At 41.3% G+C, this 20741-nt stretch overlaps 1 protein-coding gene across 5 annotated transcripts in view; it reads right to left on the bottom strand.

The window, feature by feature from the left end:
* Positions 1–6222: 6222 nt before the first annotated feature.
* The window catches only part of PAX2 (paired box 2), a 137340-nt gene continuing 122821 nt past the window's right edge, over positions 6223–20741 (bottom strand). For 4 of the 5 annotated variants that reach the window (XM_060769227.2, XM_060769226.2, XM_060769225.2 and 1 more), the window contains 3 exons: positions 16243–16344; positions 12040–12126; positions 6223–8791 (listed from right to left, as the gene is read on the bottom strand). In XM_060769227.2, the coding sequence (XP_060625210.1) occupies positions 8715–8791; positions 12040–12126; positions 16243–16344 (266 nt within the window). In that variant the 3' untranslated portion in view covers positions 6223–8714. The remainder of the gene's footprint in view (positions 8792–12039; positions 12127–16242; positions 16345–20741) is intronic. The other variant, XM_060769224.2, reaches the window with a different exon arrangement.

Raw genomic sequence — 20741 nt, 5'->3', positions numbered from 1 at the left:
GCTATTGGGATTGACTACCTGAAAGCGAGGAGTTGTCATGCAGAGGGTTGTGATAACCCATTTTATTTTATTTGTCACTGATCTTGGAATAGTGGGTCTCCACAAATCAGAATCTGCACATGCTTTGGAAAATTTCAATACATATTTACCTGTTCTAGTGGAAAACCCCACCATTTTCAATTCTAAGGTTGGTTTATGGATCAAAGGATCAAGATGTTGCACAGTTTATAGAAAATGCCTTCATTTCTATTATTTTATTTCTAAGTGCTCTTCCATCTATAAGCCATCAACAAAGGAGCTCTATGTTAAAATGCATATAAATGTGGGGAGGATACAGAGAAACAGAATTTTTATTTATAGTGCTTTCAAAACTTAAGAAATTGACCTGAAGATTTTCATTTACTCCCCAAGTCTTCAGATTTCTATATATCACCTATATATCATGTTTTATTAGGCCGAGCATTTAGAAATTCAGTTTAATTTAAAACAACTGATTCACCATAATTTAAGATCTGCCTTAAATCGTGTGTGTGTGTGTGTATTTATAACACCTGTTGATTTATTATCCATCTTAAATGTATCTCCAAATAAATAAAAATACCAGCTGAAATCTAGCCAGAGTGAGATCGTGCAGTGGTTACCGTTAGACTAGGATTGGTAAACCGATATTCAAATCCCCACTCAACTAACATGGATTATTGTGCAGATAAAATACAGTGCTGAGGGGAGAACCATATATACTAGCTCAAGGGCCTTGAAAAAAAGCTGGGATTAGTTTGAAAGGCAGTTTAACTTGAAAGATTCCTTGAGGAGGTTGCAATATTTAGCAAATCGCCTCCTTTAAAACTGATAGCCATCGCTTTTGATTTTGCCCAGGGCTGCAAGGTGTCTTCTAGCACAGTATCCACAAGGAAATGCAGCCATCAATGACAAGCTTTAAATATTGCACCCCCCTACTTTTCATCCCTCGCCCTATTTTCTACCTGCCTTCTATTCCTTTGCTTTTGTGCTGCACTGCAACTCATATCAAATACCCAATCAATCAATGGAACTATATTAAAGAGCACAAATACCTCAGTAGAAAAGTAATGAAAATAAGGATCTTCAAGGTTTTTGAACCCCTTTCCCACATTTTTATGTTGTTAGAGCTCTGAAATGTCAATTTTTGGCTCCTAGCTCTAGAAAGAAACAAAATCCTAAACTTCCTGTAATCTTTGGCCTTACCTACAATGTCATATAATCTAGTTTCTGAATCCACATTATCTGCTTTGAACTTTATTTGGGTTGTATGTAAGTGTAGACTCATATTGGCCAGTAATCTGGATTCAGAAACTTGATTAGATGGCAGTGTAGATCCAGCTTAAGGGTATTTTACATTGTAAAATTAATGCAGTTTGACACTATTTTAACAGTCATGGCTCAATGCTGTAGTTTTACAGGATCTTTAGCCTTCCCTGCCAAAGTGTGCTGCTGCCTCATCAAACTACCAATCCCAGGATCTCATTGTTTTGAACTATGACAGTTAAGATGGTGTCGAACTGCATTAATTCTACAGTATAGATGCACCTGAAAAGTATCATAGCAGCCCCTTCATTCTGTCAAGCAGCCTCTTCTTCTGGATCTCTGAAAGGTGAATCTGTATATATATAAAAAGCATGTCATAAACTAACATAACAAATATAATTTCCTTTTTAAATGTTAGTTTATGACATGCTTTTTTATGAAGAAAAGTGGGAGCTACCCAAGTGGAGATACAGTTGTTTGAAGGCTCATATGGATGAAATGGCCTTAAATCCATGGCCATTTTTGACTTTAGGTTTCAGCATTTCCATTCCCGAGTGTGTGGAAGTAGGAAGAACCCAAAGAAGGTTAGTCTTGTGTTACTATGTCCCAGATATTTGTTCTCCCATCATCTCTATATGGGTTCACTAAGCTGCCATGGTTAAATTATACTTTTATGATCATAATTATTATTGGTTGTAGACATGTCAACAAAGAGAAAGGATGCCTGCCATAGATGCAGACAAAACGTCAGGAGAGAATGCTTTTGGAACATGGCCCTAAAGCCTGAAAAACTTACAACAACCCAAGGAGAAAGTAGTTTAGGCATATTTTTAAAAGGATTTTTTTCCAAAAAGAAGATAAGCCTGTATGTTGTCTGTTTAGCAACCTTATATTGATCTAAATTAATTCAGAACCCACCCAGTATTTGCTGACTACTATCCATAGGTAGCAAACCACACAAAGGGTCATCACCATTAAATATACTGGCTTTTGAAATGTATTTACAATTATATAGTTGTAACAAAAATCTTTCATCTCCAATTCCATTTTTAATATCATTTTTGGAAGACTGGTATGAAAGAGATAGCACGTGATAGTAGGAAAGGAGATTCCACCTGAACATTAAGAAGAATATCCTGACTGTGCGAGCTGTTCAGCAGTGGAACTCTTGCCCCAGAGTGTGGTGGAGGCTCCTTCTCTGGAAGCTTTTAAACAGAGGTTGGATGGCCATCTATTGGGGGTGCTTTGAATGTGATTTTCCTGCATCTTGGTAGGAGGTAGGACTGGATGGCCCATGAGGTCTCTTCCAACTCTATGATTCTATGATCTAATGGAGATACGTGATCAAAGAAGTAGTTCCTTGCCAACTATGTAAGTAGAACGAGTTTGTAGCATCTTTCCCATGAACACGGAAAAGCATGTTCTCCCTAGATGGATGAATTAGGGCACTTTAGCATCACACTGGACTGTGAGAAGGAATTTGAAGATCAGATAAAAAACAGAGATATAAAAGAATAAGATGGCATGATGTACAATGTGGAAAAAATATAGCAGCAAGGAAAAATTCCTCCCAAGTTTTCTCCCCAAAGATGCCCAACTACTCAGCCAATATCAGCAAGCAAAGAATGACAACACCCCTGTGAGTGAGGGTGTTCATTGTTTTTTTATTATTCCCATTCTCACTGCACAGCTGGGGGTAACAGAAAGCACAATGAGGCAAGGCATGGAGCATCCAAAGAAAGACGAGGAAAAATAATCCCGGAATCTAGAATCCATCTATTTGTGTTGGATATCAGGCAGCCCTCTCTGGAAGGGGAGCAAAACCAAAGGCAGGCCAACGGAGGAAGACGTCATGGTAGTAAAGGTAGTGGAATCCACAGCAGAGTTGCAAAAGACACCAACATCTTTTCACCCCTCCCTTTTGCATAGAATTTTATTTTTTGTTCATTATGTGTGTCTGTATGTTTCTTTCCCTGCATTTGTCCTTTGCTTTACTTGAAAAAGGAAAAGAAATGACGAACCACTTCTGGGGCTGCTGAAGGTTGCCAGGGGAAAGGCCCTGTCAGGCGTGGTTCCTCCCCACAGATTTTGAATTTGTCCTGTGCTTTATTGAACACAGAGATTTGTTTTCAGTGAGCACAATGAGATTTGAACAGTACAGAGAATGTGTGCCTTATCTACACAATGAGGTGAGTCTGTTTCAATCACTAGCAAGATGAAGATGCAGAATGGGCTTATATACAAGAGGAATTGCCTTCACATTACACACATCATCTTCCTACAAAGCAGTAATTTCCCCCGCAAATAACAAAATATTAAATAATTGATAGAATCTTTGTGTTTTCTGCATAGTCCAGACTGGTGGGATATATATGGATACCGATGGTTGTCTTTTGTATAGCATCATCACATAAATCCCCATGTCGGTTACTAAACTCAACAATAATACTGCTTTACAATGCAATCCACGAACCATAACTCAGAACAACCAGGTGCCAACATTAAACAGTCTTTGGCAAATGTACTACCCACATTCACAGCTGGTTCTTGAGAAGAGGTGGTGGAAAAGGCCAAGGCACAGCCTGGTCCTTTGCATAGGATGTTCTAGACAGAACTGCTTACCCTTCTTTACAATCAAGGCAGGCTAAACTGAACAGGATTTTAATGGCCCTGAAACTAACCCAGCCATGGTGAAGTGATACACATTCTCCCTCGATCCTACCAGTGTTAAGTGAAAGACAATGAATGAAAAGTCGAATTGTTGTCAGCTGTTCTTTCCTTCACATACATTTTTCTGGACCTGAGAATTTTACGTAACTGAAATATGCCAATATTTGTATAACATTTCCTTCCTGTCTTGGATGTGTAACATGAAACCAGGAATAGCTGGATTTCAGGGGCACGTTGCTGTTGGTCCCACCAACAGCAACATTTTGGGAATCATATTCAAAACTGGTCAATGGACAAATGAAATCCCCTCCTTTAAAAACAGGGTTTTAAATACCGCATATGCATGAGCAGTGGCTGTCCTTGTGTTTATAAACTTTAAAGAAGCCTGAATTTGGATATAGATATGATAATGAAATGCTTTTTGGTGACCCCAATTGTGTGCTGTGGAAGAGACAAAACAGCAAGTATATTTACAGAAAGATTTTTGTACTTCATTTTATAATTTGGAGGGTGATGATGGCATATATAAAGCACAAACATGAATATATAGACTGGGGTGGAACAGAAAGGCTTGCTTTTATGAGCATCTACAACTCAGTGTCCTCTGAATTACATAGGAATTGAAAAGAAGCTGCTCTGGGGCCACACAGAAGCTTGGAAAGGCGCCATGGGGCTCCTGTTTAGCAACATGCTTTGAAAATCCCGTGGAAGAGGCCTGTGAAACAAGATAACCTCCTCTCCTATGACAGTCATTTCTTATTTCCATGCTGTATTGGCAATTTGTAGAAAGAACGGGGCACAAAACCTCCTGTTTTATCCTTATGTGAATGTGACTTCACCCTCTGCCTCTTGGCTTCCCTTGTGATACTAGGGAGAGGTGGCAAGGATGTTTTTGTCTTCCCTGGACTGCTTACTCTTGCTTTACTTTTTGAAAACTGTAGCCCTAGAAGAATTATCAGCTTTGATCTTACTCCCCAGATGTATGCAAGATAGATGTGACTGGACTGTAATCTGCCATTTTCTTCTTAAGCAGAATGCAATTCCTTCCCCAGCTCCTACACATCCAGATCTACATTCTGTGTAGAAGGAAGCGTTCTGCTGTGTCTAGACAGCTTCTGAAGCAGTAGTGCATTTCCAATAGTAGAATAAGGGAGGCATCTTAGCTGTGCTGATCCCTCCTTGATCTGCAGTCCTCTACTCCTACCCCTACCCATGAAAGGCCGTTCCAGGTCTTATTAAGGGTCCTCCAGATCGGTGGTTCTCAACCTGTGGTCCCCAGGTGTTTTGGCCTACAACTCCCAGAAATCCCAACCAGTTTACCAGCTGTTAGGATTTCTGGAAGTTGAAGGCCAAAACATCTGGGGACCCATAAATTGAGAACTACTGCTCTAGATAAACACTGGAGATGGTCTTGAGGCTGCAGAGGAGGAATCAGCAAAGACTGCTCACTGGTTGGAGCATGCTTAGCATTAGGAACATGGCTAGAGGAAATGTTGGATTCAAACAAACATTTTAAAATCAAACAAGAAGTGCAGATATGCCTGGTTTGCATAAAGTTGTCCTATCTGCATGTTTATTTCGATTCTAACATTTGAGAGTTTGCATACAATGCAATTTTAGCAATAGGATGCTTCTTAGTATGCTTGCAAAAGGAGATAATATGGTTATGAAATCTGAGTTTGATAACAAAGGAGACACAGAACATTGGGATGTATATTTTTCAATATTCAAAAAGGAAAAAAAGCTTCTTATGGTTTGGCTGAACAGTGTTTGTATGATCCTTCTTGAAGGACTGTTAAAAGTGAAACGATGGACAACTATATTACAAATCATGAACCGAATATATCAAAAATATTATATACAAATGCCTTATATTACCTTTAATGAATTGTGATTTAGCAGACTGATTTCTTGTTATTAATGTTTCTGAATGGTTCCTTATGCATGCTTTAAATAATTTGCCTATGTATAATTTATTGCATTAAGAGAAAATGTATTAGAGCGGTGTTTCTCAAATGCTGCTCCTCCAGATGTTTGAGACTTCAGTTCCCACAATTCCTAACAGCTGGCATAGGAGCTAAAGTACAAAACACCTAGAGCAGTGGGTCTCAACCTGTGGGTCCCCATATGTTTTAGCCTACAACTCCCAGAAATCCCAGCCAGTTTACCAGCTGTTAGGAGTTCTGGTAGTTGAAGGTTAAAACATCTGGGGACCCACAGGTTGAGAACCACTGACCTAGAGGATCGGAGTTTGAGAAACACTATATTAGGGGCTTGTGGATATGTTGATACAAGAAAAGAAACATTGCAACTCTATAATATTCTACCATGTAATCTGGAAAATACTAGTAGTCATTGGCAGGATTGGAGGTCCACTTTTAGTAATCTCTGCAGATTGCTTTATAAATATGTGGAATGTCCTCTTTCATATGCATGTAACTATTTTGCTGACTGTAGCAATCTTCATAGATATCATTTCACGTGGAAGTTAATATAAGGCATATGTATCCTGTGACATTTTTAATCTATTCAGCTCATGTTTTGTATTAATGTTTGCATGTCTTCCTCTTTTCTTTAACACTCCCCTGAGGACAGTCATGTAAATACGTATTGGCTGAAAAGCACTGGGATTTATGGAGGATGGGGGTGAGGAGGCAGAAAATAAAACCAATTGTTTACATCTTGAGACTTTCTCTCTCCTTTACATCCCATTCAACTGGATGTTGTCAGTCTCCTTTGCTTATGAAATTTGCATGTATACTGTGCCCTTCAGCCAAAATCAATAGGAGCCCACCCACATCTCAATCAAGTGGCTGGTGGGGGTGGAGGAGATTATTCCTAGCTTCCCATATCACAATTTTCCTTCTACTTGTAGCACAAGGCTCCCCTGTTCATCAGTGAACCTGGTTTCCGGTATCTGTATTTACACATGTGCTGTGCCCTGCACTACCCATTGGATATAGCCCTCAAGGCCAAAAGGATTGTGCGCCCTGGGATAGTGAATGGCTGGATCTACACTGCCTTATCATCCAGTTTCTGAATCCAGAGTATCTGCTGTGAACTGGATTATATGAGTCTACATTGCCATATAATCCAGTTCAAAGCAGATAATCAGAATTCAGACACTGGATTGTATGGTAGTGTAGATGAGACCAATGATACATAGCTACTCCTTTTGCACAGCAACCATCTGTAGAACACTTACTGTGTTTTCATCTATGAGTCCACCAAGGGAAGACATTAGCCTCTAGAAAAGCAAGTGACATGGTTAGAGATCCCCATTCTGCCCAGTATTGTTCATTCAGAAACAAGGAAATGGATAGTCCTAAGAGCAGGAAAAGTGCTGTGCTGAGTGTTATGAGACCTGGTCAAAATGTGGGAGCAAGTAGGAATTACATTTTTTTATTTCTTTGTGTCACTTATTTCAGAATACTATAGCTTCATTGAGAGAAGTGAACCTCATGTAGTTCTTCAGTGTGAAGATATGGCAGAATCTGGTAGCTAAAGAACCAAGAAATGGTTTTGGTTCAATGTTTTGTGCCCCAAAATGTGACCACCCCCTGCAATATATAATTTTAATAATTTTTTTTTGCAGTGATAACTTGCTAAAGAAATGTTGTGGAGGGAGAGGGCCAGGGCAGCAGATTTAACTTCCCCTGCTTTCCTGGTTCTTACTAGAGTTGAGTAGTGTGACCAGTGCCCTCAAATAATGCGCTGGCACTCTTCTCTACCCCGCATGGACATGCCCACTGAAAACAGAAAAAGAATGAATGAAGGGGGAGAATTATTGTTCAGAAAGAATGTCTACCATTGAGGTTGGGATGGTGTTTCAGTTTAGTTTCGCTGGAACATCTTGCTTTTAGAAAACTGGGGGGTTGTTCTTTTTTTCCTCCTTTTTACAGACCTTAAGGACAAAGCATTAAAAAGTTATTTTTTATATATCTATTTATATAGTTCTTCATTTTGCCATTGGTTGGTTGACATCATTCCAGTCTCCTGTCTGACTTGACTCTTACGCTTATGTTACGTGGGGATGGCTTCCTCCCAAATGCCCGCCTGCAAAATTATGATATACTGGATGGACACCATCAGTCTTCGGATGAAACTGTGCGGAAAGCAAGGCCTAATTCTTTTAACCAACCTATGGAGAAATCGGAGTGGATGGCTCACAGAAAACCTTGTGGAACGCCTCCTTGGTAACACAATAAGCCAAGTTTGTGGCTTCAGGAACCTGTTCTCGTTCTGAAGTGTTTTTCACAGAAGAGCATTTCTGAGGGACACAATGGGTTGTCAGCAGTCGTCACCTTTGCGAACTCCTGTCTGCATCAGTCCAAAGGAAGAGAGGGCAGACTCTATTGCTCAGACTCCTCTCACAGTTTGGGGTCGGGGAAGCCTCGTGTGGAAGGAACGGAAGGCCGGGGAGTCAAAGAACAATTCATGTGGGACAGTCAGAAGTATCGCCGTGGCATTAGCCGCCACAGCAGCAGCAGGAGAATTGATCACAGGCCTGTCTTTGCCATCCTCTAATAAACTTGCTTGCTTGGACTGCAAAGGACATGAAGTTTTCGATCTGGTGGTAGCAAACATGATATCCCAGTATGTCCTGCAGTCTCAAAAGATGAGGGTGGGGTAGGAGGGAGTGGTTGATGGACATGGAGCGATTTTCTTCATCCTTCCAAGGGGTGCAGAATGTTCATCAGACAGGTACAATATGGAGGCCTAGGCTGTCACCCTGCAGTTTCATGTGGTTTCCATGGTAACTAGTGGCGGTCATAGGCAGCGGCAGCAGTGGGAGGTGCGGAGCCCCGGGATGTGGCACTATAATAATAAGGGGAACCTGAAAGTTAACACAGGAGAAGAATGGACTGATTGAAAGGACATACAGTAAAATAAAATAAGAAAGAGAAAGAGAAGGGGGCATGTTAAAAGGGACGAGAGGCAGACATCTCAGGAGAGGCACTTGTGAATGGTCAATAGGGAGAACACAGACGAGAACAGGACGGTATAATAGGCTAGACCAGGGGTCCTCAAACTAAGGCCCGAGGGCCGGTTACAGCCCTCATTTACCCGGCCCTCGCTCAGAGTCAACCTAAGTCTGAAACGACTTGCAAGCACACAACAACAACAATAATCCTAACTCATTAGTCAAAAGCAAGCTCACACTACTCATTGAAATACTAATAAGTTTATATTTGTTAAAATTGTTCTTCATTTTAATTATTGTATTGTTTTTAAGGTTTTTTTGCACTACAAATATGGTATGTGCAGTGTGCACAGGAATTCATTCATGCTCTTTTCAAATTATAATCCAGTCCTCCAACAGTTTGAGGGACTGACCTGGCCCTCTGTTTAAAATGCTTGTGAAGACCCCTGGGCTAGAACATCGGAAACCTATGTTACTCCATTACCTACTGCTCAGCACATAGAAAAGAGTTCCAGAGTAGTGGGCTGCATCCTAGATTCCAATCTGATTATGTATACTAGACACATTTAGCTATATCTATGTATATATAATAAAAGTCAAAATATGTATGTATATAGGATCTGTATTACATGCTTTCCCCCCTCCCAATGAAAACTAACATCAGGATCCTTGCTTGTGGATCAGTGGACAAGATGGACATTTATTTTTATAGGGTTTCAATTTGTAGGGAAGGTGTGCTTTACACCTTTACAGGAAACATTATTCATAATGAATTTTATTAATCATTGTTAAAGAAACAAAACTAATAAAATTGACAATGCATTGGGGTAAAATAAATTCTATAGCCTTAAACTGCTTCATCATCATAGCAACTGAGGTGGTCCAATCTAGATTCCTACTACCATACAGTTACTTTTAATTAAAATATAGAATAAAACTCACACCACGGACAACTTTAAAATGGGGTTGGCAATAGTGGTCCTCTCATATAACTCTCATCAACCACAACATAACTCTCATCATCCTACACCATTGGGCAGGCAAGATACAGCTCTGAGTATGGGGTTTTAAGTTGCATGTCAAATTATAGCTACTCCATTAATTTCATAGGCTTTTCTTAGGCAACAAATATTCAGAGGTGGCTCTGCCTGTTCTTTCCTTCTTTTCTTAGCCAACAGCACTTGGCATTTCTGAGAAATCTCCCTTCCAAGTCCTAATAAGGGCTGACCCCTCTTAGCTTACAATTTAAGATGAGATCTGGTGCATTTAGGATAAAATACAGATACTAGAAGTTAACGTTTTATTAAAATAAAAGTAATTAATTAAAGTGCAGTCCAACAACATCTGAAGGGAAATAGTTGCCAGTCTCCTAGATAAACTAATCTGCAACAAAGGCTGTAGTCATATACATATTCAACTGTGGAATAAGCCCAGCTTAATTTTCGAGCAGAACTGAAGAAGAGCTCTACTGAATCACATCAAAAGCCAACATTATTTTCCCTCAGGAACCAAAAAGGTGCCTTATATAGGATTGTACTAGTACTTGGGACCAGTAAACCACTAGATTCAGCTATAGAACTTGCTTCAGGACAAATGTACATAATCATGACAACTTTTCACTTCCAGGCAGGTATGAAAATGGTAAGAAATGACAGTGATATTGATTTGTGTGTGTGTGTGTAGATATCAAATATCTGAAGTGAAATAAAGCCCTTAATTAGGAACAAAAAATGTCCTAAAGTTCTCAACAAACTTTGAAGTTCTCCAGAATTCTTCCTCAACCTAGTTAGATAACAATTTCTAGAAAACATGAAAGCTTTCTTGCAGCAACATGATAGTTAGTCTTATATAAAATACTATGGCTTTTGGGTTGACCTCACTGTCATCACACATCTTTGCAAGTGAAATCCTATGCATGTTTGCTAAGAAGCAAATTCTACTGTTTCCAGTACAAGTTTACTTCTAAATTAAATGTTTCCCCATAACTCCAGCTTTAAATCAGAAAAACTGTACATGTCTACTTGGAAGTAAATTTTTGAGGTTTAGTGGGATTTACTCCCAGGTACACAATTACAAAATTACAGACAATGCTAATAGGACCTTCATTTCCTGGCAGCCTAATCCAAAGCATATTTGTAATTTAAAACAATATATATTTGAGTTTAATGAGATTTCTTTAGAGCAAACTGAAGGAGAGCCTGTGTGGCTTATAACTCAGAGTTTGATCCCTTGCTCAGCCATGAAAATCCATTGGGTGACTTCAGGACACTCTCTCATCCTGAAGAAGAGTAAAAAGGTACCCTCCTCATGAACAAATCTTGCCAATAAAACCTTGTAATGGGTTTACTTTAGGATTGTCATAAGTAAGAAATGATTTGGAATGTGTGTACAAATGTTTCTTCCTTAATTTAATTTCCAAGGCCCATTGGAAGAAAATAAAAAACACTAGGGACACATCTACACAGACCATTTAGACCAGATATGGATCAGCCTAGTGATGGCTATGTACTCCAATTTACTGATCTATGGCAATGTCACTTTAATTCAGCCTAGTTGCAGGTTAACTAGAGTTTGGCAAAGCTCTACACCTGCCCCAAGAGTTGGGCTTTTCCCAGCTCAGGGGCATTGAGAACAGCTGGACCGGTTCCTAAATGGAACAAGTTGCAGTTGCCCTGGCTGTCCTTCTGCATTCCCCAGGATTGGGTGGCCCTGCCTCCTTCATTTTGTGGTGATTCCTGGCTGTGATACAGCACCTACCTTTTCCCCAATGCTCATTCTAACTTCAGTCAGAATTACAGGGAACCCTGGGAAAGGAGGGAGCAGAGGGATTTCCTCCTCTCTCCCTCCCCAACTTGGCACCCCATCACTACAGATGATGTCAGTGAGGAAAAGGTAGGTGCAGTGTCAAGACTGGAGAACATCATAACATTGAGGATGGGATGGGGACATTTAGAGTGGCTGAACCATGCGCCATGCTGCTGGGCAGTGTGGACTCCCTCCCTCTTCTATGACAGCTAAGGGAATCCCTGTAAGGACAGATTTAGGGGTCTAAGTCATTACTCACCAATTAGAAAAAAAGAAGGAAAATAAAATAAAGACAAACAGAAAAGAGAGAGTAGGAGAAATGGAAGGGGAAGCCGATTGTCAAAAGAGATACTCACTTAGTAGTGCAGGGTTGCTGAACCTCCAGGCCTCATTGTAGGTTGTGTACTGAGGGTGGCTGTAAGGATTTCCTGAGAATTCACTCCCTAAAATAAGAAAAGGAGGGCAAGTCAGTCATAAGGCATGTCACACACTAAGGCAGGGAGGAAGGGAGTGAGAGGACAGATTTGGACATTTTCTAACAATCTGTTCATTAGTTGCACATGTATCCTGTGAAGTAGGATGACTGACCAAAGGTCTCCCAATGGGTTTTCTGGCTCACTGAGGGCTGAATGTAACCATTATACCAAATCAGCAGTCAAAGATAATTGCATGTGCTGGTTACCAGGCATCAGGGAATGGAGCTTCTCTGCTACATTCATGTAGTTCAAATGTAGGCCCTGAATATTGCTGGATTGCAGTTCTCTTCGCACCAAGTCAGTATGGTCAACAGTGCATGGTGTTGGGAGATGAGTTAAAACAATATCTTGAGAGGCCCTATTGCCCACCCCACACACTGTTCAATGCCACTTGATGTCAACAGCTGCATTTACTTGAGCCCCTTGCTTTGCTTCCCCATGATTTAAAGGTTCATTTAATTCTTTGTTCATAGAAATACAAAACAGACATGAGGAAGGTTAGTTGCCAGAGCCATGATATTCATTCCTAGTGACAAATTGTGACTAGGAAGGAGTTAATTTACAAGGAATTTTATGAGGAGAACATAACTGAACTTCAGCAGAGCTGCAATAAGAAAGGGATATGACCATTCAAAGACAAATCAAATAGGAGTTTCTGCACAAAGCTTCTGTGTGCCTGTAAAAAGAGGACTCATTGGCTCCCTTTCCCTCATCTGTATTGTCATGCTAAATACTTTACAGTAATTCTCAAGTCCAGGTTAAGTAGAGGAGAAAGAACCGCTTTCTCTCCAGAGCAGTCAATGGGAGCCAGAAGAAGGAGGCAAGAAGAAGCAGCGGGTGTGAAAGGTGTTTATTGAAGAGGAGTGAAAGGAAATATGCCTGCAGGGTAATGAGCTTTTGTGACCAAGAGGAACTGAGCTATCTCCTGCCCAGATCACTAATGAAACATGTGTACTTTCCCCATCAGAAGTTGATTCTGTTTAACTGCTGCTCCCTTTACAACAGACCCTGGGTGTGACCTGTGAGCTTCAAACTACAAGAAAGGAGATTCCATCTGAACATTAGGAAAAACTTCCTGACTGCGAGAGCCGTTCAGCAGTGGAACTCTCTGCCCCGAAGTATGGTGGAGGCTCCTTCTTTGAGGCTTTTAAATAGAGATGGATGGCCATCTGTCAGGGTGTGTGTGTGTGTGTGTGTGTGATTTGAATGTGATTTTCCTGCTTCTTGGCAGGGTCTTGGATTGGTTGGCCCATGAGGTTTCTTCCAACACTATGACTCTATGTTCTCGACTGGTCCAAGAGCTTTGGTGCCAGTGTCCAGGATGCTCCAGAAAAGCATGCAAAGGAGGAAGTACTGAAAGGCCAACTACACGAGAAAATGCAAACCCCAAACAGTAAGCAAATCCTGTATGTATATCTGAGGACAGTCCTATAACTACCAGTTGAGCTTTAATATTAGAACAGCTAGGAATTTGCTGGGCAAAACAATTCCTCGTTCCTCAAGGTTGAGTTGATAGCTAGGCTGTCCTCAGATCCATGGAAAGAGGAGATTGTTAGGAGACCTAAAATATTAAACTATTTCTAAGGATAGTAGATAAGGAAGTTAAGAAGAAGAAGAAGCTCCAATTATCTCTCAAAATCCTTTTTGAGAAGATAAAAGGAAAGTTTCTTTATATGTATTATAAAAACCTAATTTACCTACAGTTGCATTTTCATTCCTACCGAATAATTTAAACTTTGTTTTCCTTCTATTTTGAAGCAAAAATGGTTTGTTTCTAGAATGGCCAATTCCTTAGAATTTCTGACCTGTTTTCAGTATTTTATTTCCACAAAATACTCTCCAATCAGCAGTGCAATATATGTGCAGATCTATGTATTGATGTGCTTCCCACTTCCCTAAGCTGTATATTTTGCAATATACTACTCAATTATAGGTAGAGACAAACAGTAGATACTATTATCAGGCAGTTGAGTAATGCCAACATGAGATTTCTGGGCAATGTGTTGATGTTATAGTTGTTGCTGTGTGCCTTCAGGTTGTTTCTAACTTATGGTGACTTAAGCTGAACCTATCACAGGGTTTTCTTGCCATGTTATTGGTAGCCAACTTCTTCTTCCTCCTTCTCGTAGTCTCTGTGACTCACACATATTGGAAAATAGCTCATTCAAGGCTGTGGGTGATGCCAAGCTCAATGACAGCACTGCTCTGACAAAAGTTAAGTCTGTGACAAAGAATGTGGTTTCACAGTACAGTTCCAGAAGAGGAAACCTTCTGAAATCTTCCCATAAGACAGCCACTGATTGAGTCACTTTACTTCTTTGCAGAAGGGGTTTTCCAACAAGGAAACAGGCAAGGTGGGTAAAATTTACTACCCAGCGGAATAGTTACTGAAATAAGACTGTTTTTCACTTTTTGTGCATAGCATACCACAGGCAACAGATAAATGGCCTCCTGGAACTCTTTTGTTTAAGCTTCACAGAACAGGAGTCACTTCTAACATTTCAAGGTATGTAGGTAGCCATTGAGATCAGAGAGAGGCAACTGTATCATGACTACAGAGTACTTCTAATGACTCCTGTAGAGATGTAACAGAGTGCTGAACATGGATGGGTCATGCTAGTATTGAGTGGAAGAAGGCTGTGCTGCAATCACGACAATTCACTAGCTTGACATGGAGAAGTGTATGGAGGAGGTAGAGCTATTTCTAAAGGCAGCCAGCTCAGCCTATGTTCAAATTCCAGGAAGCACATTTTACAGGCTGTGTTCTTCTGCCTGGTTCATAACCTGTTGCTCCATTTCCAGGGAAGCAATGTGGGCCAGATGCCAAATTTTCACCTTTCTTAGGCATTGATGGGAATGTCTTTCCTCCAGCTCTTCTCCCTAGTGTAAATCTTGCCAAACTGAAGGAAAACTTGGCTGGTTATCAGGCATCAGGGAAAGATGAATTCTCAAAGTGGAGTGGGTAGGACAACTGAGGAGAAGGTATTAACATTTCAGCCAGGAAAGCCTGTGTTTGGCTCAACGTGTTAACTGATTGGTTCTTCATAGTCAAAGATGGATGGGAAGAAATAGCAAAAAAGACCATACAATGTGTTTTGATGTGGTTTGGAAAGGCTACAGTTTGAAGGGCTCTTTCCCATTGTAAAGCTTTAGGCTGGTAAGTTATATTACATTCACGAGCCAAGTAAAGCCTTGGAAAGTCAGACAGGAGTCAAGTGGTATGCCCAGGCAGAAGAGAAAATAGGAATGACTATCAATCCATGGAATATTCATCCCACAGGCTACATGCTTCTTGAAGAAAGCTTTCAGGACAATAGAAACCAGAGGAGAAGAACTGACAATGAAGACAAATGCCAAAATGCTTTGAAAACTGCCTAACGATTCAACCATAATAGTGAATGAAAAAGATTGGCTTTTAAAGGTCAAAACAGTAGTACAAATTAAGCCTGAAAAAAACCCTAACAAATAATGCAGGTTGTTGAGAATCTACTGACTTAATTTAAAATATTGACAGTAGCTGCTAGTGTTTTTAACCAAATGAATGCTTCAAACTCTCCTCAAAGACAGACCCCTGTAGATAATATCAGCCTGTTTTTGTTTATTTACTTACTGCCCATAAGTAAATCTTAAAAAGAGGCGTGACCATTCGGAGAAACCAGAGGTTTACATTGGAGCCCCAGAAGAGTTGGATTCAGCCTCAGTGGCTGAAGTTCCCTATCCTTACACTTAAGCAAGGGTTCTCAACCTGTGGATCCCCAGGTGCTTTAGCCTACAACTCCCAGAAATTCCAGCCAATTTACCCACTGTTAGGATTTCTGGGAGTTGAAGGCCAAGATCATCTGGGGACCCACAGGTTAAGAACCACTGGACTAGAGTAATCCGTTTCAGTTTCAGTTCCATAACCAGACTAAAGACCAGATAAACAAGGCTTCAAATAATTAGTACAATTCATGATAGCCTGCAGCTGGTTCATCACTAAACCAAAACACTTTGCAAACGAGGAAGAGTTGAACATGTCACAAACTATTTTACTCTCTGGTAAAAACATATGTACACAAGGATGCCAGGCAAGAAAGAACTTACCAGGCACCATTCCTGCAAGAGTTGAGGTTGGGTAGCTGCCCTGTCCAGTTGGTGGTACATGGGGTGGATACCCAGGCAAAGTTGTACTTGCCATATCACGACCTGCAAAGGAAAAATGAGGGAGACATTATTTTGAGGTGGCAACTAAGAATCCCCAGTATAAATCTTTACTTCACATTGCAACCGTGAACTCACCTGGTGGTCCATGTTAGAATATCCCCTTTACCCTCAGTGCCTCATCTGTATTACAACAGCCTTTCCCAGGGTGACTCCCCAAATTCCTGGACCACAACTCTTGTCAACCTTTGAAATCTCCCCTTGGATTACTCAAAAATTGCCCCAAAAACTTTAAAAAATATTACGAAGCAAACAAAGTTGTTTTAAAATGCCCTCTCCTGTATGTGAAAGCAACATGACCCAAACTTCTCTGCCTCTGTACAAAGTAATGGTGGTGGTGGTGGGGCCTCTCCTGAGGATCTCAGGGCCAAAGCAGTTTCATATAGAGAAATGCAGGTTCATCTTATGCTTTATAAGTAGTTATTTGATGTTTTATTGTAATTTTAGATTTTAAAAAATTCTTAATAAAGATTTTTTAAAAAAGGGATGTACCTAAAGCATGGCCAGATCAAGCATCTCCAGAAATGGATGTAATGGGCTTTAAGTGTGCAAAAACTTTGACATCCAGCATAGTATGAATCCCTAGTCCCATTCTATCTTTACACTGATCAGGAGCACCTTTGTCTCATCTGATGTTTCAATATGTTTGTTTTCATCCACTCTTTCACTGGTACACAAAAATAAAGCTGGAAATTTGTCAGTTTGAACTTCTACCAGAGTTGTTTATCTCTTTCACATCTACCATATGCGATCTGGTACATAACCGAGAATAAAAACAAAAACCCTGAGCTATTTGCTAGCACTACCAAGGGATATTCAAAACATGACTGTAACTTCAGTATGTGCCCCCAGAGCCTTGTATGATGATGGCTTCCTGTCAACAGCTCTAGAAATGTTTTAATGCTGAATTAAGTCCCATCTTTCAGGATTTAGTGGAACAGCACTACAATTTGTATCTCAGATACAGGTATTATGATTGTTTGAGAAAACTTAACCTGGGTATTTGCAGATCTTAAGACGGTTGGGACAGGGATTCTGAAGAGGGTGAGGGAAGTATTGCATTTCACAAACTTTTCTTGCAAACTATCTAATGGGAGTTCAGGACCTTGTACCAAGCAAGAATCAGGCAAGATTTCATCCCAGAGGTGCCTCTGCAGAATCCCACAAAACTCATCTTTCATTTGAAAGGTAACTCCCAGGTATTTGGGTGTACTACGATGCTCCAATGGGATTCCTTCCAAGGTAATCATCAGAGCTCAAGATGCTTATCTGTTCTTAAGATGAAAAGCACATGTCTGTGTTTTAGATGGATTCCGAATCAGCTGGTTTTCCCTATAATAGGCTGTAAGAACACTTAGGGCTTCGGAGAGGTTCTGTTCAACCACTTCAGAGCTCCCTGCTTGAACGGTGATGGCACGATCATCAGCATAGATGAAACTCTCTGTCCCTTCTGGCAGTGGCTGGTCCACTCTAGTTGGAGACACTTTTAATCTCAATAGAAATAAATTTTAAAAATTAACATACTTATAATGTGTTGGACAAGTCTGCTGTTCACGACACCTTGGCTTGATTTTGGGCAGAGGTTTACTTAAGCAAGACTATATTGTCTAAAAAGGGGGAAAGGATAAACCAGAAAAATATGTGGAGAACCAGAAGATGGCAGCAAGGTTGGTACAAACCAGAAAAACCTTGCTCTATGCACAAAAGTTCTTGTCTGCGCAGCCCTCAGGCAGACTAACTTCCAATTCTTTCCTTGCTTTCTTTTCGACTTCTTCTTTTTAGTGCATTGAGGATTTTTTTAGAGCTCTAATCCCCTGTAAACAGCAGCATTTTTCAGGTGCTCTGTGTAAGTGAAACCATAACCTCTGTAAAATACCTTGTTTAGAGTGCTGCAGCGTTAGGACAATCCAGCCGAGGCTCTGGATTTCCTCCCTGCCTAGCCACCACCAAAAGGATTTCAATTTGAAAGGCTACCTAAAGCCCCAGCAATGGCAACAGCAGGAGCAAGGATACTTTGCAAAGCTAGGGAGGGTTAAGAGGCCGAAAGCTATTTGTCCCAGCTACATGCAGCTGATCTCCTTTTGTCAAGCTTTGAGGAAAGATCAACTCATCCTCCTCCATTCCTAGTATTTATGTGTGCATCTATGTCTCTGTATGGAAAAATCAAGGGAATTCATGCCTCTCAACAGTTTAGGGACAAAAGTGAGAAAGGGATTGGGAATACTACTCAGTCACAGAGGAGGAAATGACAAACTATGATGAAACAATCATGATATGATAAGGCACCTGCCTGATTTCGGCTTTTTTGTTTTTAAGGCATACTGTTATACATGCACGGTAGAGCTGTAAGTTTAAAAGAAGCTGCATATTACCCAGTTAATCCTGATGGACGTAGCTAACAGCCCACATTTTTACATAAAATCCTTCCGCACCATCAGTCTAATTCCCCAAATTCTAACTAAGCGCTCCAACAACATTGAGATCAAGGAAAAAGAGAAACGGTGGTCTCCTGCTTCCTCCCCACCCCCAATACATGACCAGTGCAATAAATCAGAAAGGACAGGACTTTTGTTCTTCACTTCCTTGTCAATTATACCAGTTGTTTTGTTCCAGTTCACCACTGCTGCCAGAGCAATGGGCACTGGACTCACGGATGCATTTATGTCCATGGCTGCTTGGGTGGTCAGACTGTCATAGCCCAGGAATAACCAATGGCCACACAACACTTTACATGTTTTAATTTGGAAACATTTTGATGGGGACATTGCTCAGATATAACATTTGTTTTAGATGTTGTTTAAATTTTATAAATGTTTCCCTCCCTCTCCCATAATACCTCGAGGCCACTCTCTTATTATATTTTTAGCCTTGGGCCTGAGTTTCCTTCATATCTACATTCAATAACTACACCCTCCTCCTCTCTTTCAAATTAATTTGGCAATAATCAAAGTTTTTAATCTGGCTGCCAGTATTAAAAAAATTCTAAAATTATAAGAGCAATAACACTCAAACACAGGGGAACTCCAGACAAGAAACAATCAGAGACAGCTAATCACCTCTCAACAAAGAATTCCCCCAGGCAGTAACAAGCAACACCTAAAAACTGCCAGGCCATCAAATGCTAATCAAGGTGGACAATTGAAACATTCACACTTAGCTCCTATAGACAAGAGTTCTTTCTCCCACCCTGGGCCTCCTATCTATATATCTATCACCTCATCCCTGGACCCATGCCCATCCTGGCTCATTAAATCAGCCAGAGGGGGGTTGCTTGACTGGTTTGTACCAATTATCAATACATCGTTGGAGCAAGGAATTTTTCCATCTAACCTGAAGCAGGCCGTGGTTCGCCCACTTATCAAAAAAGCTTCCCTTGACTCCTCGGTGTTGAATAATTACAGGCCGATCTCCAACCTCCCCTTTTTGGGAAAGGTGCTGGAGAGGGTGGTCGCCTCTCAGCTTCAGGGTTTCCTAGACGATACCAACTACCTAGATCAGTCACAGTCTGGTTTCAGGCCTGGCCATGGCACCGAGACAGCCTTGGTCGCCTTGGTGGATGACCTCCGCAGAGAGCTAGACAGGGGGAGTGTGACTCTGCTGGTTCTCCTGGACATCTCAGCGGCTTTCGATACCATCGATCATGGTATCCTTCTGGGTCGTCTCTCCGGGATGGGCCTTGGGGGCACGGTTCTGTCGTGGCTCCAGTCCTTCCTGGAGGGACGAACTCAGATGGTGAAGCTGGGAGAGGCCTGCTCTGACCCCTGGCCTTTGACCTGTGGGGTCCCGCAAGGCTCTATTTTGTCTCCCATGCTTTTCAACATCTACATGAAACCGCTGGGAGAGGTCATCCGGGGTTTTGGAGTTGGGTGCCATCTCTACGCAGATGACACACAACTCTACTACTCCTTTCCACCTAATTCCAAGGAGGCTTCTCAGGTGCTAGGTGAGTGCCTGGCCGCTGTGTCGATCTGGATGAGGAAGAACAAGCTGAAGATCAATCCCGACAAGACAGAGGTCCTCCTGGTCGATCGTAAACCGAATCGGGGTATAGGGTGGTTACCTGTGTTGGACGGGGTTACACTCCCCCTGAAGCCACAGGTCCGCAGTTTGGGCGTCCTCTTGGATTCTTCGCTTACACTTGAAGCTCAGGTGTCGGCGGTATCCGGGAGGGCCTTTGCGCAACTGAGACTTGTGCGCCAACTGCGACCATACCTCGTGAAGGCTGATCTGGCCGGGGTGGTCCACGCCTTGGTCACCTCTAGAATGGATTACTGCAATGCGCTCTACGTGGGGCTACCCTTGAAGACGGCCCGGAAACTGCAACTGGTCCAACGTGCAGCAGCCAGGATGCTAACCGGAGCCCATTATCAAGAGAGGTCTAC

The sequence above is a fragment of the Anolis sagrei genome, chromosome 3 (genome assembly GCF_037176765.1).
Source record: "Anolis sagrei isolate rAnoSag1 chromosome 3, rAnoSag1.mat, whole genome shotgun sequence".
Taxonomy (NCBI): Eukaryota; Metazoa; Chordata; class Lepidosauria; order Squamata; family Dactyloidae; genus Anolis; species Anolis sagrei.
The sequence above is the reverse complement of the archived record's forward strand: the minus strand, read 5'-3'. Positions and strand labels throughout refer to the sequence as shown.